Genomic DNA, 26,695 nt, shown 5'->3' with positions numbered 1-26,695 from the left:
TTTTATTGACGAGCCTTGCAACCTCATGCTCGGTGTCATCTTAAGATTTTTCTGTAGCATTTTTATGTGCCATTGTTGGTTGTGTATGTTAATCTTTCATTCTTTCATGCTCTGGTGAGGCTAGTTAGGATCTATCTTATCTATACCATCTCAGGCGGTCAAACTTATTACAGGAAAGTAATATAGCAAGTAGTGTTGCAGTGTGTAGTTGGGTTAGAGGTTGAAGTAATATTGAATAACTTTCAAAGCACTGCTAATTTTCTTTTTATGTAGATGTCACCACAATAATGCAATCATAATGTGCTGCAGAATTCCATGTTGCAGTTCTGCACATCACAAGCAGGTACATTTCCCATTTGGGTAAATGTCACTCCGGAGAGACTGCTGTTCCCAGACAGGTACGCTATACCCAAACTACAGACTTTGACTGCTGAAATTCCTCCATAATCTCTACAGTAAACCTATCAGTCTATACAAAATGGGCCACTCTAAGGATACTCTATTCCTGTGTTGTGGCACCTAGGACGCTGGATTTTTGCACATGGCGTGGCAAAGCAACAATATAGCTAAATTCTATAACCAGATCGGAGGCGAGAATTATGCTGTACTTTCGTCACCTTTATTTTACAGCAGCCATATTAAACATATAAACAGGACCTCATTTTCCATGATCCATTGATTAAAAGTAGAGCAAAACAACTAATCCATGGCTACAAACTCTTTATAGTCCCTTGCTGCCTCCTTTCTCTTCACTGCTCCAGCTGCCTAAACTAAGAGCCTCCTGCCTGTAGGCAACCTTTATTTGAACTTTGTGCTTTTGACTATTTATGGGTACTAATGTGTTTTTAGGTAGAGCCTGGGCAGCGCCTGCGCAGCTCTGCGAGGCATGCTGTATTTAGGTATGGACTGAAACTCCGCCCATATTTTTCAATGGCTTTGGCCACTGTCGACTGTAAACTGTGTTTTTTAATTGGTCATTAGGCATAGTAGTCCCTCCTTAGTATTACCTTGTCTTATTTTGTAACCTCCCATGAAAACACACCCCGGTACGTGTGAAACTGGGGTGACCCCGGCACACGCCCCGCGGAACGAGGCCGCGAACGTCAAGTCTCCTCTGTTGAGCCGAGTGACAGACGGCTCTGAAAGTGCTGGCCTTAAGCCAACCCTGGCGTCCGAGTACTGCCGCACCTGCAAGCTGGTGAAAATTAGTATTAACAACGTCAAGTGCGCAATCTATGGTTTCGGATGCAGCCCGTTCTCCGTCTAACAGGATTTTTCTTGCTTCTTGTCTATGGTCTTCAGGAATAAGCTCAATAAGGCCAGCCAGATCCGATCACATTTGGCGGTCATAACGCCCGATTATAGCTAGGGAGTTAGCCGCTCTAATGGAGGCTGCTGCCATTGTCGAGAACTATTTGCCTATAAGATCAAGATGGCACCCTTCTTTGTCAGGCGGTGTAGTAATGGGTGTTGCAGGGTTTTTTGATCTTTGTTGGGCAGCCTGAGAAATGACCGAATCTGGCCTGGGGTGGCCAATGAGACAGGATGGACTATTAGCAGGAGCACGGTATTTATTTTCTATACATAGAAGCACTGCTGGAACAGATGCAGGAGTCTTCATTATTTTGATCCCTTCGTTCCAGATGTAATCAATTATCCGGACAGCTTTTGTAATCTTTCTGGATTCCTCCTTAAAGTCATGTAAGAAGCATTATGTCTGTTCAACCGTGACAGGCAATTGAAATCTAGCAGCCGCTGGCTGTATTAGATTGAGAAATCCCCCTATATCCTCTGGGGGTGAATCAGATGGTAGAGGAAGCGGTGGTGAAGGCATTGGAATAATGTATGAATCCCAAGGATCTGCAGTATGGGCATCTGGTAGCTCACCCTCTTCAACTTACTCCTCAGAGGATTTAGTGTCTTGTCCTTGATGAGGGTCTTGTAGCTGTTGTTCTTGAGGAGGGTCTGGAAGCCGAGGCGTTGAAGCAGTAGCGTCAGGTTGAGGAAAAGGATCCAGAACCGCCACAGGTAGAGGTAAAATTCGTAGAATAACCTGCTGTGGGGGAAACCGCTGTTGGTAATCTGCTAGCATGGCTTGCAGATCCTGTATAAGAGTAGGAGGCTGATGGCTCATCTCACTCTGGCGAGACTGTCTATGATAAACTCTATGGTGTGGAACGACAATGTCCTCCTGATAATATTGCTCATGGTAATCTTCCTCATCATCATCATCATCTTGACATTTGATGTGGAGCTCAGAAGGATGGTGAGCTATCCCAAACGGTCCTTCATTCTCTTCGTCCTCCTAATCATCATCATCATCTTTCTGCCCATATGTTTCAAGAAGATGTAAAGGAGTAAGCGGTGAAATATTGCTATACTCTTGTTTTCTAAACGTTTTGAGCTGAAAACACCTAGATGTGGCAGGCGTTGACCGTGTAGGAGCGACAATCGACGCTGGTGCCGTAGACTGAACAGGTAAATTCATAGTCCACGGGCTTTTCGTCAATGTCATCGACGGGGTCGTCGCAGATGGGCTCTTCGCCGACTGGACGGTCGTCGACGGAACAGTCGTCGGCGGGGCAGTTGACAACTGAGGCTTCGTCAAAGATAATACCCTCGTCGACGGTGGAGGCTTTGTCGACGGTACTGTCGTCGACGTGGACTTCGACGCGGACTTCGTCGATGAGGTCTTAGTAGACGATTCTTTGACAACGGTTTTCTTAGAAAGGATAGTAATCCTCGTCGACAGTATAGGAGAGGTTATAGACGTCCTTGAGACAGTCTCCGTCGAAGATGGAGCAGAAGAAGTAACAGAAATCGCCTACAAAGGAGCCAAAACCAGAGGTTTTGAAAGGCTTTTACTCACAGTTTTTGTAGATGCCTTCTTAGACTCCTTGAGAACAGAGGATGGAGGAGACAGCGCTGACCCAGAGGAGATGAAAGGGGAACTCTGTGAAGGGTCAGAAGTAGAGTGAGAAGATTTATGGTGTTTTCTCCCCTCACTCGAAGAGCTGTCCTGGGATCTAGCTCTCTTGCTAGAAGTTGAGGCTCTTCATCCTCCTCAGCCGAAGAGGATTTGAGCCACAACAGCACTCTTGCCTCCCTATCCCTAAGAGTCTTAGTAGGGAAGGTACTGTAAATTGTGCAATCTTTTGCCTCATGATTAGGGTAGAGGCAGTAGATGCAGTCCTTATGTTGATCATCAACATGGACTCTTCTTCCAGCAGGTTATGCAGGGCGTGAATAAAGCTTTCTTGCCAGACATCATGGATTGAAATGAAGAAAACCGAGTGGCACTCAGCGACACTCCCTTCCACACGGCGTGCGGTGAAAATCTGAGAACTGGCTCTGCAGAGAGTGTTCTAGAGGGTGCTGATAGCGGATTGGTTGTAGCTAACTTTTGGTTCTTTTACCATAATGAGGTTGATAGGCTGCTACGATTTTGGCCTCAGGCCTTTTCTTTGGGCCTACTATTATTATTTACCTTTGGCACTACTTTTGAATTTACCGTGGGATTCCCGCCTCGGCGACGGGGAAGGATTCAGGCATGTGAATCCATGAATGACACCCCAATACTGGATAAACAACTGAACCACAGCCCCCCAGGCTTTGGTGAGCTCGACCAGCTGTGCCCCTGTGACCCTCAACACCTCAACTTAGCTGTGCTGTCGCTGGTGCCTGGACCCTCTGCAGCCTGTTTCCAAGAAGAAGAAACTCCATAGGATTGAACTAGGCCCCTGACATGGTTGGCACCCTGCACTCACCGCCCCTGTGCCGCTGGTGGTGTATGTTTGTCCCCCCTGTGCTGGCCGTCACACCCAAAGCGTGGTCCATGCAACTCTTCCTCTTACTTGCAAGCATTGTGGCTCCACGGACCCCCAGTCTCCATTGAAATGGATTGGGCCGAAATTTGATTTTGACATCTGCAATCTGACGCCACTGTGCCGCTAGTGGTGCAGTGTTGGCACTTACCTGACCCTTGCCCATTGCTGACTTTTGGCTCTGAAGACTGGCATTATAAGTGCAGTACTTTGTTTAACAGCAATATTGTTTTCCCCATAGGATAACATTGGACTGTTGAAAAGAAAGTGTTGACATTTCAAAGTGAAAAGTATTTTTAATTAAAAACGTAGTTACCTTATTAGAGAGACCTTGCTCTTAAAATAAAATACAAACATAGAATATTTTTCTAAAGTCGGTCTGGATCTCCATCATGAGTCGTGTATCCATTAGGGATCACTGTTGTGCAATAAATCTCTTACACAACTGTGTTAGGCCTAAGGCTGCTCACCAACATTACCACTAATAGAGCACTTTGGGTTTTACATTGAGCTCTGTACACTTTTTTGGAACCTCTGGACTCTGTGCATAGTATTACCACCTAGTGGTAGTATCATATCCAGAGCCAGCTTCCTACATGTGGTAAAATCAGTTTCTCATCAGACGAATCTTGCAACAGCACCATCAAAGGAACTCAATGACCTGCCTTGCAACTGGGTGATTGGATTCTGGTGAAGAAACAGGTCAGTAAAAGCAGCCTACAAGAAAAATTGAAAGGCCCTTACAGGGTGACTCCATCAAACAGCAGATCCAGCATTTTTAATGGACTTCTGTACAGAAAGATGTAGATCAAAGCCATCTCTATCTTCTTAATGCTGCTGTTCCTACTAGCTGGCGAACACCTGCATTTGAAACAACATTGCAGCATCAATGACAGCCACTGAAGTTGTTGAAACTTCTTTGACAATAGCTTTATCAACCTCCCTCTTCTCCTCCAGTATCAGGTCAATTAGAGGCAAGATGTCATGCCACATCTTCCGATCATAACGCCCTAAAATGGTCATGGCATTTGCAGCTTTGACTGATGTTGCTTCCATAGAACCAACTCTACGGACCAACTTATCTATGCTTCTGCTATCCTTATCAGGGGTAGCAGAAGGCGGCATGATCAGCTTCTTTGATCTGCACTGGGCTGCAGACAAAACAGAGTCTGATTTGGGATGGGAGGTAAGGCAGGCCAGGGAAGAGTCAGGGGCCATGTACTGCTTCTCTAAATGGGGGACTACTGTTGATCCTGTGGCTGGTGTTTGATTAAATTTTAGGCCTTATGACCAGACTAAAAATAGTATAGGTATGGGCCTTATACAACACGTGGCATAGGTCGTCATGATGTGAATCTTGTTGGATTTATCACATTCCTATGTGATAATCCCACTCCTCATTTCTCAGTCACCTGATAATTTGTCGACTTCTTCAAAATCAAAATGTACTGAAACAGGTGAATCCTATGCTCCTATATCCTCAGGAGTTGGAGGGACCAGTCTCGGCACAACTGTTTTTTTACAGGCATGTCTGCTGGAGGTGAAAGGTTTGGAGGTGGCATAGGCGGTGATGGTAGTGGAGCTGGTAGTGGAGGTGGAGCAGACAAACCATCCAGCAGTGCTGAGAGAGCAGACTTTGAAAGGTGTCCATTATCTGTTATAAGGTTGACAAAAATGAAACAGGCACCAGCAAAACCTCAGCCTGTAAAGCCACAACGAGGTGTATAGGGCTGTGGTGGGTGGTCAGCTATGAAAGTCTGTGGTCGATAGTCATACTCTTGGTAAGCCTCCTCATTATCAAAGGCATCTCCCTCAAATTCCAGTACGTAATGGACATTTTAACTGCATAGTAATGTAAGTAGCCTCAGAGAAATCCTGGTCCTCCAGATCCCCTTCCAATTCAGAACCCAGTATTTGGGTGGAAGACTTGCTGTTACTTAAATTGGTGAATAAGTAACTGGTGTAAAAAAAACTAGAAGGAGGCATCTTTTTCCTTTCCATTACGTAAGAGAGCCAAACCCAGCTCTCTATCCTTCAGGGTCTTTGAAGGAAAGTTTTATAAATATTAAAGCGTAAAGCATTGGGGGCTACATAAAATTAGGAAATACATTGCTCATATGGGTTATCAATGAATATATTCTTGTGGTCACAAGCAGAGAAGGATTTAAAGAATTGTTTTCGCTGTCATTCATGAGGACAGTTGGTGAAAGAGAAAAGTTCTCCTTGGTCCAGAAAAGGGAAAGTGGCGGAAGATTACTCCAAAAACAGCGTACAGCACACTAAAAACTGAAGATGGGGTAGGCTAAACGCCAGGGCACATCAGAACAGAGATCTTCTCAGGGTCTCCCTCACACACAACGTGCACTAGAAATCCAAGCTATGGTGGCCTATAGGGTGGAGCACGAGAGCTTGGCTCCTCCACTTCATTGGCAAATTCAGGTTGCTTCAAATGAAGTGGATGTGCTACTAAACAAACACTGCTGTTGAGGCTAAAGGCAATTTTAACACTGTTTACTGCTATTTGAAGTCACTGACACTCCCAACTTGACAACGGGGAATGATTCAAGCATGTGAATATATGAAGGATCAAATGCTGTTTTAGCAGAATAATGTTTTTGCAGCTTTTCTGGTTACATCGACATATGAAGGTACATTTGACAGAGAAGCCGTTTGGATAGTCATAGCTCTTCATTTGCAGGGGACAAGACACTAGGTCATGCTTATTATTATTATTATTATTGGGACATTTGTAGAGCGCTGCGTTACGCACACCGGCGTGTCCACGCGCTGAAAGAGGAAGAGGCAGCAAGCAGGGATCACAAAGACAGAGCCGACAATTATTTTGTGTAGAGGAATGTTTTCAGTCTCGCTCGGAACCTGGCTTCCTCCGGCTCCAAGCGCAGGTCCACTGGAAGTTTGTTCCAGTTATTGGCCGCCAAGCATCTGAAGGACCTGCCTCCCATACGGGCTTTCTTGACTCTAGGGATCTTAAGGAGACCGCCCCCTGCGGATCGAAGCGCACGTGTTGGTTGATACACTTCGATCAGTTTATTCAGAGGGCCGGGTGCCCTGCCATTCAAAATTCGATGACAGGTACAGAGGGCTTTAAACTCCACTCTTCTCCTTACAGGGAGCCAGTGTAGCTTCTGAAGCGCCGCCTTAGAAGGCGCCCTTTATCAGATTCAATATCAGTTGCTCTGACACAGGGTAGTCTGGACCAATTGGCTTTACCCGCACACCTCTGATAAGGGATTTCGTTCAAGGATGTTGTCAGACTTTGGTGGAAAAAGTTGGCAAGATGTCAGATCTTGGGTTCTCAAAAGGTAAGCATTTTGATTTATCCTGATGGTTGAACTCAAGGACTGTCGGACCGAATGGCTCAAGAATAATTGTTGTGGTGCCTGAAAGGAACTTGACAGCAAGCACTTAAAGAATGTTGAGGGTGCCCTTGAAACCCATATCAGTGAAGATGGTGTCCTTGGTGTTGGAGTGCTTCCATTCCGAATACACTACTGATAACTACCGATAACTCTGAAATGTACTTCACCGCTCCTCAGAGGCACACAACAAGGCGCTGGGGTGGTCTCAGAAAAAAAAAAGGCAGTGATTTGACAGCCCTTAGTTTATTCTTTGCAGGAGGCTGAGGCCCATCATTCACTTTCGCCCCTTCTCAGAGAGAGCGGAGTAGTTACAGGGGACCCATTGAGGATGCTATTTCGAAAACTACAAAAAGAAACTGAAGAAAGATCATTTCAAATAAAAATGTGAAATTGAATCACTGTTGAGAAACAAAACAATGAACAAAGAGAGCATATCACATTGACATTTTCAGTAGTGCAGACTGACCTCTGGTGATCAGAGAGTGGTGAAGACACTAAAGACGCCTTCTTCTCTTTTTTGCTGGAGGATGCTTTAGGGCTCAGTTTCCTTTTAGGAGACTTGCTAGATTTTCTTGGTGAAGGGGACGGTGTTCTCTTCGACCTTAAAACCTCAGGGGATATCTAAATAAAAGAGTTCAAGAAAACACTTTTAGATGTTAAGAAAAGGCTGCCTTTTTGTCTAAGAAATTATCCATACTGAACCTACAAGCTTATGTTGCTATCCATTTAGACCAGTAAACAGCTTAGTAGAGCTACTTGAAGTCGCCCAAGTCTTAAAGGCACAATGGGGTTAAAAACGTATTATTAAAATCACATAAAGGATGGTCTAGAATTGCTTTTTCAAAAAAGAAGTTCAAACAAAGTTACAAAGAGTCTACATAATACTTTAAAAATGCATGCATGTTGTTGAACAATTAACCATATAGATGTTAGGCAGAATTCTACCAGATAGTTTATCTGTTAATTGCACTCCAAACACCAGATGAAGCAAGTGTTGCCAATCATTAAACCAGCAGGTGCCCTTTGAAAGTAGCCTTGATTAGTTAGCATAAACAGTTTTCCAGCATGAGTAGCTACTTTATTACCACAATTGTGATGGATATTTCCAACTTTTTCGGGAGGAGCCCATAACACAATTGCTTTCAGAATATTAAATCAGACTAAAGAAGAGCCTTGTACCTGTGAACTATATTGAGGTGGCTGCATTGCAACTACCAATTGAGGTCATTCTGGACCCTGCAGATGTTAAGTTCACTGGAATAAGTGTGGGTTTATTAATACAAGGTGCTTGATATCAAACACCATAGATTTCAGTGAAGCTATCACGTGTAGCTGGGGAACCCATTATTACCAGTGTCGAGCACATGTACTTAAAATGGCTTCCATGTTCACATGTGATAAATGTGTCCTCTATTTTTTTCAATTGTGCCGCATATCAAGATCTCTGTGCACTGCAAACAAGGCTGTGTGCACCAAGCAAGTGATCATGGATTTCAGTTCTTCACTCAGCAATATAAATCTGTGACAATCACCACTCAAAACCTTTGTTTAAAATGAGTGTGAAACAGGTGCATTACACACACACACATAGTTCTATTGAATAACGTCATTAGCCAGCCAATGTAGATACACACCCTCGTGACTTGAATTGTTAACTCCGGAAGCATCTACACCTCAGATTTAGAAAAGGACAGAACACAGAAGGTGCTACTATGTATTAACTGAACAGTAGGGTTGATGCAAGCAGTCAGAATAATGAGTTAGTATTGAATTCCAACCAGGATCTGGGCTTGATCAAATTAAATGTGCACAAAATAAATCCCAGTGTAATTCGCCAACACCGGAACATATTGAGCAGGGCCTATAGGATGCCTGCTTTCAGTTCTGAGTAAAAATCTGCAGGCAGTGAAGATGCTTTCTTATTTATAATTTAAGTAGGCACATAACAAAGGCCTCATATAAAGGGCCAACAGCCCTACTTTCATTCAAGAATGATCCTGACTGGGAGCCACCTGGAGCCTAATATCTAGATTCCAACACAATAGAGGGTAAACAAAGGCACACAAGTATCACTTCACAGGTCAAGTACTTTAACCTCATAGATGCTAGTAAACATCCCTCCCCAGTGCTGCGCTGTCCATTGGAACTAGTGCTGAATGGACGTCCAATGGTCGTGCGCAGCAAGGGGGGAGGTACTGCTGCCGTCGGCCAACGCACCGACGCAGCACTTAAGGGGTTAAAGAAACAATTGAGGCAGTTTTTTTTTACTTTGTTTACTCTTCCTATATAAGCTATATTCATGTACTCGAAGAAGGTAGGCATATGTTAGGAGTGCATAACAAAATGTATGGAATTAGAATGTAGCAGTGCAGGGGCTGTTTGTATTCATATAAATGTATTACTACGTGAAGGAATCCTTTTCAGCAGCACTATTCAACAAATTGAGAAAGATAACAATAAGGTTATAAACCCATGCCTTGCAATTTGCAAGAGGCTTCTTGATGCTGGTCCATAGCTCACTGTGCTACCTTACGACTGCAAAATATCAATCATGGACATTTGTATAGTGCGCTACTCACCCGGAAGGGTCTCAAGGCGCTGGGGGGAGGGGTCCACTACTGTTTGAAGAGCCAGGTCTTGAGGAGCTTCCTGAATGAAAGGTGATCCTGGGTCAGTCGAAGGTGGATGAGGAGGGAGTTCCATGTCTTGGCCGCCAGGCAGGAGAAGGATGTTACCCCGGCGGTGGCTTTGCGGATGCGTGGTACGCGGCGAGGGCGAGGCTGGTCGATCGTAGCTGGCGGGTGGGTGCGTAGAAGGTCAGGCGGTTGTTGAGGTACTTGGGGCCCAGGTCGTGGAGGGCCTTGTGTGCGTGAGTTAGGAGCCTGAACGTGATCCTCTTGCTGACGGGAAGCCAGTGCAGGTCTTTCAGGTGGCCGGAGATGTGGCTGTGTCGGGGGACGTCCAGGACGAGTCATGCGGAGGCATTCTGGATGCACTGGAGTCTTTTCTGAAGTTTGGCTGTGGTTCCGGCGTAGAGGGTGTTTCCTTAGTCCAGTCGGCTGGTGACGAGTGCTTGGGTAACCGTCTTCCTGGTTTCGGTGGGGATCCATCGGAAGATCTTACGGAGCATGCGCAGGGTGTTGAAGCATGATGATGAAACGGCGTTGACTTGTCTGGTCATCGAGAGGGAGGAGTCCAAGAAGAAGCCCAGGTTGCGTGCCTGGTCCGTTGGCTTGGGAGTGGTGCCCAGGGCAGGGGGCCACCAGGAGTCGTCCCAGCCGGAGGGCGGTGATCCCAGGATGAGGACTTCCGTCTTGTCTGACTTCAGTTTCAGGCAGCTGTTCTTCATCCACTCGGCGACGTCTTTCATCCCTTCGTGTAGGCTGGTTCTGTGGTGGCGGGGTCGTTGGTGAGGGATACGATCAGCTGGGTGTCGTCGGCATAGGAGATGATGTTGAGGTTGTGTTTGCGTGCGATGGCTGCGAGAGGGCTCATGTAGACGTTGAAGCGGGTTGGGCTGAGTGATGATCCTTGTGGTACGCCGCAGATGACTTCGGTGGCCTTAGATCTGAACGGGGGGAGGCGGACTCTCTGGGTTCTTCCGGCAAGGAACGAGATGATCCACTCTAGAGCTTTCTCTTGGACTGCGATGTTGCTGAGGCGCTGCACTAGGGTGCGGTGGCAGACAGTGTTGAATGCTGCAGAGAGGTCTAGGAGGATGAGGGCCGCTGTTTCCCCGTTGTCGAGCAGGGATCTGATGTTGTCAGTGGCTGCGATGAGGGCGGTCTCGGTGCTGTGGTTGGCTCGAAAACCGGACTGCGAGGGGTCGAGGGATCTGTTCGTCTCGAGGAAGGCTGCAAGCTGTCTGTTGACTGTCTTCTCGATGACTTTGGCAGGAAAAGGGAGGAGCGAGATGGGGCGGTAGTTCTTGAGGTCGGTGAGGTCTGCAGTTCGTTTCTTCAGGAGGGCGCTGAGCTCGGCGTGCTTCCAGGTCTCCGGGAAGGTGGCGTGTTGAAGGAGGTGTTGATGACGTCCCGGAGTTGTGGTGCGATGATGGAGTCGGCCTTGTTGAAGAAGTGGTGGGGGCAGGGGTCGGTTGGTGATCCGGAGTGGATGGTGTTCATCGTGCGGGTGGTGTCTTCGGTGCGGATCGGGGTCCAGGCGCAGAGGGTGTTGGTGGAGGGCGTTGGTTGGGTGGTTGGGTGAGTGGTAGATGCACCGAAACGGTTTTGTATATCGGTGAACTTGCGGTGGTAGAACGAGGCCAGTGAGTTGCAGAGGTCTTGCGAGGGGGTGATGATGTTTCCGGCGCTGGGGTTGGAGAACTCTTTGACGATGCTGAAGAGTTCCTTGCTGTTGTGGGCGTTGTTGTCCAGTCGTTCTGTGAATTCTGTCTTCTTGGTGGTGCGGATCAGCTGGTGGTGTTTGCGGGTGGCATGCTTGAGGGCAGTCATGTTGTCTGTGGTCTGGTCGTGGCGCCAGGCTTTCTCGAGGGTGCGGCAGTTCTTCTGGCGTTCTTGAGTTCGTCGGTGAACCAGGAGGCTTTCTTGCTGCCGGGTCTGCTGGGAGGGTTCTTCAGTGGTGCGAGGTCATTGGCGCAGTTGGTGAGCCACTGTGTGAGGTTGCTGGCTGCTTCGTTTGGGTCCGTTGTGCTGGCGGGAGGGTTCTGGCGGAGGGAGATGGTGAGCTGCTCGGTGGTGATCTTGCTCCAGTTTCTGCGAGGAATCTGTTGCGGGTGGTGGTGGATCGTTGTTCTTCTGAAGCTGAAATGGATGCAGCTGTGGTCAGTCCAGTTTAGTCTGGTGGAGTGGCTGAAGGAGATGTGCTTGCTGGAGGTAAGACGGGGTCAAGCGTGTGGCCGGCATAGTGGGTGGGGGTGTTCACCAGTTGCTTGAGTCCGAGGTTGGCGAGGTTGTCCAGTAGGGTGGTGATGTTGCTGTCCTTGTTGTTCTCCAGGTGGAAGTTGAGGTCCCCTAGGAGGATGTAGTCGGCGGAGGGGAGAGCATACGGGCTGATGAAGTCTGCGATGTCTTCGCTGAATTGTGTGCGTGGTCCCGGGGGTCTGTAGATGAGGGTGCCTCTGAGGGTGGTCTTGGGATCGGTGTGTATCTGGAAGTGGAGGTATTCGGCGGCGGTGAAGGTGTCGTCGGGATTGGTCGTGATGTGGATGGTGTTCTTGTGTACGATGGCGATGCCCCCTCCAGTCTGGTTGATGCAGTCCTTCCGGGTGATCTTGTATCCGTCCGGGATGGCTATGGCGATGTCAGGCGCTGAGGAGGTGTTTATTCAGGTTTCTGTAAGGAAGGCGACGTCTGGTGATGTTGTGTCGAGCAGGTTCCAGAGTTCGACGGCGTGTCTGAAGAGCGGGTGTTGAGCAGGATGCACTTGAGGTGGTTGCTGCTGGTGCTCGGCCTGTCGGTGCGGTGCAGGTCTGGATGCAGGTGAACTTGCAGGCTTGGCAGGTGAAGGGTCCGTGGGTGCGTTTCGGGGTGGCTCGGCAGCAGGCGGGGTTCCGGCCAGGTTTGAGTGCTTTGAGGGTGGCGGCGTCGTAGGTCCGTCGCGTGGGCTGGCATCTTCAGGGGCCAGGGGTCCTGGCGCAGGGCGCGCTACAGGCGCGGACGGGCGTAGACGTGCTTGCCTTTGGCGCGCCTTTGGCGCACAATCGGCGTGAACGCTGCGCGTACGCACGGGCTCCATCTGAGGCGAAGTGGGAGGGAGGAGCAGCTGGAAGGCGGGAGCGGAGCGGCCAATGGGCTAACCGAAAAGAAAGGGGGATGGGCCGCGAGGGAGCAGCGGCGGGAAGCGGGGGGGCACACCAGGGGAACAGTACTAACGGCACAGAACAATTAACAGAAAAGTAAGAGGATACAGTTACGAAGGCACTAAGAGAGGGTAGCAATACAATACTAACGAGGCACAAAATCAACAGCGGGGAGAGAGGGAATGAGCAGCAGTGAGGGTCACCGGGTCAGCTGGCAAGCCGTGCGGCGTGGGGGGTGTCCTGGGGTCAGGACACTGCATGCACTACCGGATAAGTGTCAAAAGTAGCAACCCACTTACCTTTCTACAAAAAAGAAAATGTGATGTGCTTGTTACATGATGTGCTTTACAAAAGAAGCATTAACCCTCTATGCAGCATTACGAGTCAAAACTGGAACTAGACAAAAGACAGATTTCTCCAGCAACTGCATTAACCCCAGAGTTATCTGACCCTCACTATTATCCCCTAAAATTTCGTGGGCACACATCTCAGCAGAGGGTGTCTTAACCCCATAAGATATTTTCTAATGCAGCCTTTTGAATAATTTAAACCAGAAACGATTGACTGTCACATTTGTCCTCGTTGCCATTTCTTTGCTGCAGAATAAAAAAATAGTTAATATGCAAAATGGACAGACAAACTTTGGTTTGCATGACTGTTCCTCGTGACTGCACCCCCTTTCGATTGTGATGCCTTGACCATTCGTTTACGAGTTTGCACATCAATAAGGTCTCTGTAGTGGGTTCTTGGTGAATTGGTAAAAAAGTGCATGTGGTTTTAATTCTAAGATCAGCACCCACTGGAAATAAGCCTAACAGAGACATTCATTCACCTAACTCCCTAAATTCTAATCGCATATGTAAAGGTCTGCATTCTTATTTGTACGAGCTGACCCTTGAAAAGATTTGAAATATCATACTCTAAAATGTTTGTTGAATATTTTGCAAGGTTGCATTCAATATTCAAGAAGTCTATTTCTTTAATATGTGGAAGTGTTTCCCTTTAATACATCCAAAATATTGGTAAAGTATTTATTAAAAGGGAGAGTTTTTGAACATGAACTGAGAAACAGTCTAGCATATAAGCTACACTTCTGAAATGCAGGCCAGTTCCACTACAAAAAGGACAAGTTACTTGCCTTCGGTAACTATGTATCTGTAAAAGACATAGGTTAGTTATAGATTCCTTACCTTAGAATTACACCCAGGCATTAGACTGGATCAGAGGATTTTTTCTTAGCATTACCCCTGAACGTCGGTAGGAGGCGATGGTCGACTCTGCGTCAGTCATCGGCATTCTGTTCGCGGGCATGAAGTCATGGTGCCTACTTAAACGCCGCCCCTGCTCGCGGACATCAGTTCTGACACGACTTTTCAAACTAGAAGGGCAGAGCTATGCAAGACACTGACCACTAGTGCGCTAAAACTAGGGCCCTGCAAGGGAGTCCCTGTCCCTAGAAGTAGGTTCGCAGAACGGGGAGGATGAGCGGGCGGTAAGGAATCTATAAATAACCTATGTCTTTTACAGATCCATTGTTACCGAAGGTAAATAACTTGTTCATCTGAAAGAGACAGTTAGCTATAGATTCCTTACCTTAGAATAGATACCCCAGCTATACCAACCCCGGAGGAGGGTCTGCAAAATAAGTTCACACTAGAAAGTCCTGGAGGACAGAATGGGCAAAATAGCTGTCCCTCCGGACTTAGCTGTCCTGGCAGTAATGCCTGGTGAACATGTGCAAGGATGCCCACTTGGCTGCCTGACAGATGTCAAAGAGTGGATCTCCAAGGGCAGTGGTGGCTGCCGTAGCTCTAGTGGAATGAGCTTGGAGCCCCACTGGAGGTTCTTTATTTGCCAAAGCGTAAAAAACTTTAATTCAAAGGACAACCCAACTAGAGATGGTACTTTTTGAACAGCCCGACCTTTCTTGGCACATACATAGCCAACGAAGAGTTGATCACCCACCCAGAAACCTTTAATGCGGTCAAGGTAGAAGGACAGCGCAAATTTTGGGTCTAGACGGAGGAATCTCACCTACTCCTTGGAAGGGTGCAGAGTCCAGGGCAGATCCCTGCTGGTCCAAAGAATGTATGTACAAAAGGACCCCTGAAAGAGGGACAGAAAGGGGATCCACAGCCTTTGAGGTGTACCATGCCACAAACTTATTCAATCGGCAGGCGTATAGTGTTTTAGCTTGGCTGCCAAGATGACATTACAGACTTCAGGGCAGAAGGTCATAAGCTGTCAACTGTCGCTGCTCCATCTCCATGCAAGGAGGTGGAGACTGGACAGGTTTGGATGAAGAACCCTCCCCTGCTGCTGTGAATATCTTCCCAAAGAGACATTCTGAGTGGAGCATCGATGGCCATGCTCAGGAGCTCTGGGTACCAGGCTCTTCGAGCCCAGTCCGGAGCCACAAGAATAACTTGGGCCCGGTCATGCTGATCTTCCTCAGCACTCTGGGCAGAAGTGGTACAGGTAGAAACGCGTACAGGAGGCCGCAGTTTCACTCGCAACGAAAAGTGTTGTCGAGCAAGTGACGACTTGGAAATTCCAATGCGTAGAATTGCTGATATTGCACATTCTCTTCGGTGGTGAACATATCTAACCAAGACTCTCCCAACCACTGAAAGAGACCTTGCACCACCTCCGAGTGAAGACGCCATTCGTGATCGACCAGGCACGGGCTGCGGAGTTAGTCTGCCCTGGCGTTCAGAGAACCTGCCAGGTGTTGAACCACCAGAGTCATGCCCTGATGTTCCAGCCATGTCCAGAGAAGAAGAGCCTCTTGACATAGGGTCCACTAAACCACCCGCCCTGTTTGCTGCAGTACCGCATGGCGGTGGTGTTATCTGTGAACACCTGCACCACTTTCCCCTTGAGAGGGGGAAGGAATGCCTTCAGTGCCAGGCGGATTGCCCTGAGCTCCAGCAGGTTGATATGAAGCCTGGATGCTGTCGGAGATCAGACGCCTCTGATCTCTGCCTCTCCAAGATGGCCGCTTCATTCCAGAAGTGAAGTGTGTCTCACTACTGTAAGATCTGGTTAGGGAAGGGAGAGGAATCAGCCTCTGACCCAATCTTGGTTAGTTAACCACCACGGCAGTTGTTGTGCAGTTCCTTCAGAGATCTGGACGTAGTCGGAAAGATTCGCCTGATGCAGTGCACTCTGGAACCTCAGGTCCCACTGCAGAGCCCGCATATGCTATCTGGTACGATCCACCAGCAGGATGCAGGAGGCCATGAGGACTAGCAGCCTCGGGATCATTTATTTATTTATTTTTATTTGCATGTTTATATGGCGCTGCGAATCGACTCCCGGAGGAGTATCTCCGCGCCTTTGGCAGCAACTAAAGAACAGCAACTCGTCATGATTTAATTCAAAGCCCTAAACCAGCTAATAATTAAAAAGGAACGTTTTGAGTTTCTTCCTAAAAGGGAAATGTTCCCTGCATACTCTGATTTCCTTCGGGAGTTGGTTCCACAACTTAGGGCCGGCTACAGAAAGGGCCCTACCCCCCTTTCTAGCTTTCGTGGCCCTAGGAACACAACAGTTCCTGATCTCCTGATCTCAAGGATCTAGATGGGACATAAGGGATGAATTTTTCAGTGAGGTAGCCAGGACCCTTACCCATAAGGCATTTATGGATGACACAGCAGATCTTAAACATCACCCTCTGCCTTACCGGGAGCCAGTGCAGTTTGGCCAACAATGGTTTTGAGGGAGTACGAGGCGGGATGTTTAAAACTAGTCGTGCAGCAGTGTTTTGCACAACTTGCAATCTAGCCAAGATACCCTCATTGGCACCCAGCAACAGACCATTGCAGTAGTCCAGCCTACTTAACACTAGTGACTGGACCAACGTTCTCCTGGTGAAATCCGGTAGCAGAGGGAATACTCTCCTGAGAAGACCAATAACATGAAAACATGAACCCACCACTTGATTAGTTTGTTGTGTTAGGGTGAGCTCATGATCCAGTTTCACTCCCAGATCTTTTACCACCGTTTTGGGCTCAGGGACGGGGCCAAGATCTTGGGGCCACCAGTCCGGAGTCCATAAACGTTTGGCCTCTCCGAAGAGCATCACCTCGGTCTTGGAGACGTTGCACTGCAGGAAGTTGGCTGCCATCCAGCGTGCCACCTCCTTCATCCCCCGGGCAAAGGAGTCACGCACCTCGGGAGTCATGATTTTAAAAGGGAAGAGGAGTTGGGTATCATCTGCGTATGATACTGGAATGAACCCGTGGGATCTCATGATGTTAGCTAGGGGTGCCACGTAGATATTAAATAGCGTAGGGCTCAAACACGAGCCCTGTGGCACCCCCTTTGAGATCGCCACCACCTCTGATTGGTATGGTCCCAAAATGACTCTCTGGGTGCGTTCACTGAAGAAACTCCTTAGCCAGGCCAGAGCCTTGCCTTCCAGACCGATGTCAACTAGTCTGGAGGTCATGATTTCATGTGACACAGTGTCAAACGCCGCTGACAAATCCAGAAGCACCAGGACGACGGAGTAACCCTTGTCCTGTAGCTTCTGAAGATTGTCAGCGACGGACAGCAAGGCGGTCTCCGTACTGTGCCTGGGCCTGAAACCCGACTGAGAGGGGTCGAGTCCACCCGTTTGTTCAATAAATTTTGACAAATACTGATTCACATATCTCTCAGCAAGCTTCCCTATAAAAGGGAGAAGAGAGATCGGTCTCAGATTTGACAAATCCGACCAGGGGATTGAATTGTTTTTACGAAGAGGTCTCACCTGAGCCTGTTTCCAGGCTGAAGGGACTTCCCCCGTACACAAAGATAAATTGACTATATGTCGCATTCCAGCCCCCAGATCATCTAGCAGAAGTGGCATAATACGTGCTGGGATGATATCTGTCGGGCACCCACTCTTTGTTTGCATGACAAGAGCAATCAGCTCTTCAGTGGAGATGGGTGGGAAAGCGGCAAGCTTTTTAGCCTCATTATCTGGGGTCATAGTATGCAGCCGGACTCCACAGTCAGTTGCAACTGGATTGTTAGAGATGGAATTTGACGCAAGTATTTTATTATATATGGCGTCGATTTTCCTGACAAAAAACTGTGAAATGTTGTCACAGAGTTCTTGGGATTCGATCCCCTCAGTGTCACAGGCAGTGGGTTTGGTGAACGTCTGTAGAATGTTATACAGGGTTTTTGCGTTAGAACCCGCAGCTGATAATTGAACTGCTATATGTTGTTTCCTAGCAGCGCGGATTGCTTTATGGTAGTTTTTAAACGACCTCAAAGTCCTCCTTATCATCTGCCTTGTGTGTAGCTCTCCATTTTCTCTCCAACTTTCTCATGGTCTGTTTTGGTTGTCTGAGATCCCCAGTATACCAAACTTCTTGTTTTGGGGCCGGGCGGGGTTTATAAGTTTTCAGCGGGACCACACGATTTATGGTTCTTAACGCAGCTTCACTAAATGCGCTTAAGGCTAAGGTAGCGTTTTCTCCGCAATCTTCCCAATTGGGCTCAGAGTAGTTTTCCCTAAAGTCTGCAGGGACTAGTTTGTTCCAGGGCCTTCTGACATTGGCCATCGGCCTGTGAAAGGCTTTGACTTTATAGTTAGTACGAGTGTAAAACGTAATAACCGAGTGGTCTGTCCAATCAACTTGGTAGGGATTGAGACAGTTAATGGCTGTTGAATTACATAGCACAAGATCAAGAGTATGGCCCGCAGAGTGAGTTGGCCCCTGATTCATTTTATTAAGTCCAAGTGTGGCCAAATCAGTTAGCACAGTCTGTGCGTCAGTGCATGTGGTGATCTCACTGTGGATATTGAAATCCCCCACCAAAATGAACTCAGAGTTAGCTTGCATGTGAGCTGCCAATATTTCCATTAATTTAATGGAAAAGGTCCCACATGGACCAGGAGGTCGATACACAAGTGCACCCTTCCTGGATTCCCTAGAAGTGGGATTGATCGTAAAAATCATAAGTTCCATTTCCGGGGTACACACAGTTTCAATGACAGCAACCTCCAACTCTTGTTTGAACACAATAGCCAACCCTCCTCCCGTTTTGATCGGGCGATCCAGCCTTACTATTCTGTACCCAGTCGGGCCCCCCAGCGTTATGGCTGGGATTGTATGAGGCTTCAACCAGGTCTCCGTTAAGAAACACAGATGAGGTCTCTCCGTTGTAATGAGGTCCCACACCTGCGTTGCATGAGAGACAAGGGAGCGGACATTGCACAGAAGGTTTTTACACGCTAGGGGCGGATCTTTAGGTACGCTAGTAGGCTGAGTAACAGGATTAGGGCTCCGCACTGAACAGGCAGGCTTTAGGTGATGAGCAGTTATTACCGCAGTGCTGGTAAATTGCAAGTGACAACCCAAACAAGAGAAAGGTCCCCCCACGCTGGAACGAGTCCAGTAGGGGCACAGTGTGGTAACATACCTGCCTATTTCCATAAGAGTCTGGCGTGAATAAACCTGAGTTGCGACATGACTCTTCTCCGTTAAGAGGGTACATGATGCCATGGCCCCTTGCCCCTAGCCCCGTCCTGTCGCGGACGGGCGCAGACGGGCTGGTCTTAGGCTCGTCTTCGGCGCAGGAAGAGGCGCCACACTGCGCGTCAACACTGCGTGTTGATGCCGACGAGTTGCTTTATAGTCTTGAGCCTGGGAGAGCTAGAGCGCGAAGCGCTCGCCTCCCCGGATGTTCCTGGCTCTGCCCCGCCTTCCGCGCCCGTGATTGGCTGAAGGGTCGGACAGGGCGGGCAGGCACAGATCTAACAACACGGAAGCAAGTCCCTCAAGTGCGTGTGGGTATGCGTGTGGGTATGCGATTTCATCATATTCACTGAAATCCGGGATAGAGGCTGAAACATCAGTAACACAGCCCAAATATCCAGGACTGGCTGCTCGGAGGATAGGCCCGAAACTGCACTGTGTCCAGAACCACCCCGATGAAAGGGAGCATCTGAGAGGGAGCCAGGTGTGACTTTGGCACGTTGATAGTGAACCCCAGTGAATGCAGCACATCCGCCGTAGTCTGGAGATGGGAGACGACAGCCTGGGGTGGGTCCGCCTTCAGCAGCCAGTCGTCAATATAGGGGAAGACTGGGAAGACTGGAACCCCTGATCTGTGCAGGAGAGCTGTGACCACGGCCATCACTTTCGTGAAAACCCGAGGGGCACTGTTTAGGCCTAAAGGGAGCATGGTAAACTGAAAATGTTAGTGGCCTACCGTGAACCGCAGGTAGCGTCTGTGGGCTACCAGGACAGGGATGTGAAAATAGGCGTCCTGCAAGTCCAGCACCACCATCCAGTCTCCAAGGCTGAGTGAAGACAGGACCTTAGCCAAGGTTAGCATTTTGAACTTATCCTTACGGAGGAAGCGGTTGAGAGCCCTGAGATCTAGAATAAGACTCAGGCCTTAGTACTTCTTGGGCTCCAGAAAGTAGCAGGAATAGTAACCACAACCTACTTCTGGTGTAGTAACCCTCTAGATAGCTTCCTTGCCAACAGAGCTGAGACTTTCTGGCGGAAAAGTGCCAAATGATCCTCCAACATGCGATAGAAAGAGGGTGACATGGAGGGAGCGGTAGTCTCGAAAGGGATGGAGTAGCTCATTCAGACTATTTGCAAGAGCTGGTCATCCAAACTGAACTGTTGTGTGCTATTCAGGTAAAATGAGAGTGCACGTTTTGGGTCCAGACGGTGGAGCCTCTCCCTCTCTGGAAGGGTGCGGAGGCGGAAAGAAAGTGGGCAAGGTGATAGTTTGCCCAATGTGGAAGGCAGTGACAATCTTTGGCAAGAAGGAAGGACGAGTGCGAAGCACAACCTTGTGGATGGCCCGGCATAAAAGGAGGCTTACAGGAAAGAGCCTGGAGCTCATTCACGCGCCTAGAGGAGGTTAAGGCAACCAGGAAAGCAGTCTACAAAGTCTATAAACAAAGAGGACCGTTGTGAAGCGGCTCAATGGGAGCGCACATCAAATAGGTAACAGATTCAAGTCCCACTGCCGCATCACAAACTGAAGAGGAGGGAACAGGTGAGTAATGCCTTTGACAAATCTATTTACAACAGGGGACTTGAAAAGAGAGGGCTGAGCAGGGAACCTGAGAAAGACTGAAATTTCAGAAAGATAGCCCTTAATAGTGCCCAGAGCAGAGCCCCGCTGGGCCAGAGAAAGAAGGAACAAAAGGACTTCTGAAAGAGGGGCAGAAAGGGGATCCACAGCCTTTGCTGGGCACCATGCTACAAATTTGTTCCACCTGCAGGCGTATACCGATTTAGTGGAGGGATGCCTGGCTGCTAGAATGATAATACAGACTTCAGGAAGAAGTCAAAAGAAATCAACTGCTGCCGCTCAATCTCCACACATGAAGGTGGAGGTTGGACAGATTTGCATGGAGGAACGTCCCCTGCTGCTGTGACAGAAGATCCTCCCGAAGAGGCAGTCGGATCGGGGGATCGATGCTCATACTGAGTAGCTCAGGATAACAAACTCTTCGAGCCCAGTCCGGGGCCACGAGAATGACTTGGGCCAGGTCGCGCCTGAACTTCAGCACTCCACTATAGGCGGGAAGGAGGACAATACACCGAAGCTCCACTCGTGACGAAAAGCGTAGTTGACGAGTGCCGCCTTAGAAATTTCAACACTCAGAAGTGATGACATTGCGCGTTCTCTTCGGTGGCGAATAGATCTAACCAAGGCTCTCCCACTGTTGAAAGAGACCTTGCGCCACCTCCGAGCCTCTGGTTCATGAGCCACCACTGCATTTGTTGCGCAGTGCCCTTCGAGATCTGGACGTACTCAGACAGGTTCCCTTGATGCTGCGTCCACTGGAACTTCAGGTCCCACTGCAGAGCCCGCATATGCCATCTGGCATACTTGGTCATCAGGATGCAGGAGCCCATGAGGCCCAGCAGCCTCAAGGTCATCCTGACCGAAACCCAAGACAAGGGCCAAAAGATCAGAATCATAGCCCGAATGTTCTGGGCTCGCTGTTCAGGAGGAGAAACCCGAAACTGCGCAGTGTCCAGAACCGCTCCAATGAAAAGGAGCTTCTGAGAGGTAATCAGGTGCGACTTTGGTACGTTCAACGGGTACTGGGCACAGGTATAATTAACAATTCTGATAGTACAGTAGTTGGAGACAATTGCGATTGACACCGGTAGTCTGGCAAAGCAAGTATGTGATGCTTTATGTAGTTCTGTTTTCAGATTTTACAAACGCCAGCCGACACGTGTTTCATCAACAGGGCAATGCCTGTAACTCATCAGGGCGGTAAAACTTATCATTGTGTTACCATGACAAAAGCAAATAAAATAGTAAAATTGTACAACTTAAGGACTCCAACAGCAGTCCATAGGAAGAAATAATTTATATATTATACATGATTGTATATTAAACGAAAATAATAACTAGTTAGGCACATCGGTGAACATGTGCAGAACGGTGCCGAAAGAACTGAGTGAAAAGTGAGTGGAAAACGCATGACTCGGGAATTGTGAGTATCTGTGTAAAAAGAAAGTAAACAATGGTGCAACGAAACACTGGGTGTGGTGGAACACTACTGGTGCATGCAACAATGGCATGTATAGTAGTGCACAGTAACTTAGATAGATGTGTACTACGTTTAGGCAGTGCACTGGTATGAATGTCATGGTGGTAACCATGACAGTCCAGACGCGTCGGTACATTTGCGAAATGGATATAGTGGTATTATTGTGAAAACAAGGTCGGAAGTGCAAAATTATATACGATAAATACGTGATTTGCCCGTCACGGCGTGGTGGAGGTAGTGATGGCAGCGGGAGGCTGAATTGTGTCAGTCATGTTTGGGCAGTAAGAGAATCCATATATGGTGGATCGATAGCTCGTGCACGTGTATAATTGTGAAATCGAGAACACGAGTGACTTGAATTTAATTATGCGAAAATCACATTATATACACAATATTGGAAACCGCAAGAACGCGTATTTGCATTGCTAATAAAAGACAGTGGCGTGCTTTGTCAACGGGAAGAAAACACTATAGATAGAAGGCTGATACTGGTGATTATGATTATACGATAGGCAATGGCTTTCCTAAAAGTCATGATAACAATATTGCAAGAAAATTCGAGGTTGCTGCGATAAATCAATCATCATTACTATTCAAAAAATTATATACAGGGTAACAGTACGTAGGCATGCATTGCCTATGACTAAAACATGATCTGTGACAACCTGCACGTTCTCTTTTTTTCTTTTCTGCAGGTTACCTCCTGTCAGTCATACCCGACTGCTTCGCGTGCTTTATTACATCGTCTCCATACCATTGACTTATATTTTATCCCTCCATTGATTCGTACTATCACCGGTTCCCGGTGAGTTACAGCCCACCCATGGCCAATGCACTATGTGGTGTACTTTTTTTCCTCCCCGGTATTCTGACCTGCCATTTCCCCCGTTTTCCCTACAGATTACGCATCGCGCCGCTCACAGGTAATCCCTTCCCTTTCATTATCCACCAGGCTCACTTTTGAACCCGTACTTCAGTTTTGTTCACTCACACATTGTGAGTCATCCGTCACCATGCACCGGCGATCACACACAGGTGCCATGTATATTCTTCTGTGGGATCATGTTTTAGTCATAGGCAATGCATGCCTACGTACTGTTACCAGCCCTGATGAGTCACAGGCATTGCCCTGTTGATGAAACACGTCTCGGCTGGCGTTTGTAAAATCTGAAAAAAGAACTACATAAAGCGTCACATACTGGCTTTACCAGACTACCGGTGTCAATCGCAATTGTCTCCAACTACTGTACTATCAGAATTGTTAATTATACGTGTGCCCAGTACCTGTTGAACATTTGTATGGTGTCAAGGCATCCCACGCCCAAACACCATTTAGAGGTTTTAGGGTTCTCCTCTACACTGGCAGCACCGTTTAACCACTTTTTAATCTTGTCCATCACCACATACTATAAACGCACTGTTTGAGCGCCCCTGTCCTGTACCATAAACCCACAGCTGATCGCACAGTAGTATCGCTTACAGGTTTGGCAGCTCAGCAGCATTCACGTATACTCTTGTCTCAGGTGAAGGATAGGGACAAAGAGGCATCGGATCTTTTCGACAACTTAGAAAAAGGCAGACAATCTACAGGTCCTTCAACCAGCAGCAATCCATCACGAAAAGAAACACTGAAAGACAAATTCATAAAACTTGAAAGGCTAAAACTCGAGGTGGTGGGACAGCGCCACCCTCAAGCAATATCTCAGATTGAACAGGGTCCCCAGGGGACTCCGATCACAAATCTTTCGACCATTCGAGGACCTAGACGACTACTTACTTGGCAAATGGGAAGAAGCACTAACCATTAATTCAAACACATTAATCAACATTCTCATTGAAAGCGCGGAAAGAAAAGTGTGCAAGTTACAAGCAGAAATCCTGACATTAGAGGAATAAATTAAAGATTTCAATGTCAAGGAAATAACCGATAAGAACTACGCAATACTCAAAGTTGTCAACACACACCAGAAAAATCAAAGAACAGAAAAGCAGACGACTAAAACGCGACGAAGCATACTACAGGGAAGGCAGGGTCTTCACGTTCGCAAGAGAATACTACCAACTAGTCAAAAAGCCCAAGACATCGGAACCATCAGTGGGAGCGGGAGCAGCCTCAAACGCATCAAGCTCATCCTCACTTAACACCATCCCTAGTGAGAACGAAACAGAAACAGTAAGGAACACAAGCGCCTCTAATTTTGTTTGCGAAATCTTAACCATCAGACGCGAGAAAATGACCCAACAGCATCACAATTCTACCACAAAAAGACCCGAAGAGGCAAACTATCAGGGAAAGGAAGAATACAGAAGGAAATGGAGGTCAGGAGACTCACGCACATTAGTACAGATTCGCAAGAAGTCCAAGTGGTGAACTTCTCTAGCAAGACTCTCTCTCAAGAAATGACGAACGTGCTTAACAAAGGACTGAATTTCAACCCTCAAGATACAGGTGACCCCTGTAAAACTAAAATCGACCTATTCAAATCCATCCAGCGGCTCAAACTCAGGAAACACTTTGCCCACAATCCCAAGGAGATGCCAATCAGGGGTGTGACATGTACTACCGCAATAGAAGGCATGCAAACTATACAAGAGATCAAAGACACACATCTTCTCCTGACCCTCAATGAGATAGCGGACCAGCCCTTCACACCTGAACACCTACATGACTTGGGTATAGAGGATGAAAATATGCTAGCCAGCAATTTAAAATGCAAATCGAAGTGGACGTCCAACCTACCAGCAGGTAACCCTATAGACACCTTTCACACGCTGGTCCGAGAGGACGTTGAAAGATGAAATCAAACCCCATAAACAACGCAAACAGAACATCAGAGACAATCTCACCAGAAGCGAACGGATAGCCTTAAAGGCACTCTCCCTGGATAGGGAAATAGTGAAAAAAGAAGCAGACAAGGACGGCAACGTCATTGTCATGGACAAGATGGACTACGAACAAGAAATAAATTCTCAACTCAATGACTTAACAAGCTACACGCCCATCAAGAACAATCCCAGAGGCTGTGACCACCCATATAAATGACCAATCGAAAGAATGGCACGGCGCAGGACTGTTAAATGACGAAGAAACACTATACCTAAAAATCACCAAACCCATGGCCCGTTGGCTCTACACACTGCCCAAGATCCACAAACCTGCCCCTTTCCCCCCCAGGGAGACCGATAGTATCTGGAATAGGTGGACCCACCGAAAGAATGGCAGAGTACATGGACATCTTTCTCAACCCCCTGGTTAGGAACCTCCCATCGTATATCCAGGATACGAAACATATCCTTAGTATTCTCAACGACATACAGTGGCAAACCGAATGACACTGGCAACGTTGGATATTGTGTCACTGTACACCTCCATAGATCCTGACAAAGGACTGGTAGCCGTCTCTTAATATCTGGAGACAAGACCAGCAAACTTATGGCAACATAATAATGTGATCACTACTATGATGAGCATCATTCTCAGAAACAACTTCTTCATGTTTAACCAGAAATGGTACAAACAAACGAAGGGGGTAGCCATGGGCTCTAGGTTTTCCCCTTCGTTTGTGAATCTATACAAGGGCACATTGGAGACCGCTTGGATTTGGAGCACTAAGGGCGCCGCATGGGTAGACTCGATAGTGTACTGGGGGGCGGTACATCGTTGACTGTCTACTGATCTGGTCCGGCACACACTCTAAGCTGGAAGCTTTCTTCGACCACCTCAACACAAACGACATGGATATGAAATTTACATGCAACTACAGTACCAATAAAGTCACTTTTCTGTACTTGGAAATTTAAATACTCAACACACTTCATACAAAACTTTTCCGCAAGGAGACCTCATGTAATTCCATTCTCAGAACTGACAGCTCGCACCTCAAACATCAGATTGACACTATACCCTAAGGTGAACTCGTCTGAGCACGGAGGAATTGCAGCGATGATGCCGAATTCAAAAACTGCATAAAAGACATGCGGAATTGTTTTCACAAACGTGGCTACAACCAAAAGGTTGTCAACAAAGCAGTTAAGAGAGCTAAACTACTTTACCGCAAGAGCACTCTACTACCAAAAAACAAACCTATTCTCAACACCTCCCAAACGAGGATGATCATGGACTATAACATCAGCCCTGGTGTTAGGAAAAGCATCAACAGACGCTGGAATGTACTTTTGGCTGACACAAAAC

The 26,695-nt window shown here is 47.6% G+C and overlaps 1 protein-coding gene across 3 annotated transcripts in view; it reads right to left on the bottom strand.

Annotated features, from left to right (window-relative positions):
• The window catches only part of ZC3H13 (zinc finger CCCH-type containing 13), a 519,948-nt gene that overhangs the window by 335,953 nt on the left and 157,300 nt on the right, over window positions 1-26,695 (bottom strand). For all 3 annotated transcript variants that reach the window (XM_086935008.1, XM_086935009.1, XM_086935010.1), the window contains exon 7: window positions 7,671-7,825. In XM_086935008.1, the coding sequence (XP_086791134.1) occupies window positions 7,671-7,825 (155 nt within the window). The remainder of the gene's footprint in view (window positions 1-7,670; window positions 7,826-26,695) is intronic.

This window comes from Lissotriton vulgaris, chromosome 8 (genome assembly GCF_964263255.1).
Source record: "Lissotriton vulgaris chromosome 8, aLisVul1.2, whole genome shotgun sequence".
Taxonomy (NCBI): Eukaryota; Metazoa; Chordata; class Amphibia; order Caudata; family Salamandridae; genus Lissotriton; species Lissotriton vulgaris.
This window is presented reverse-complemented; position numbering and strand designations above follow the sequence as displayed.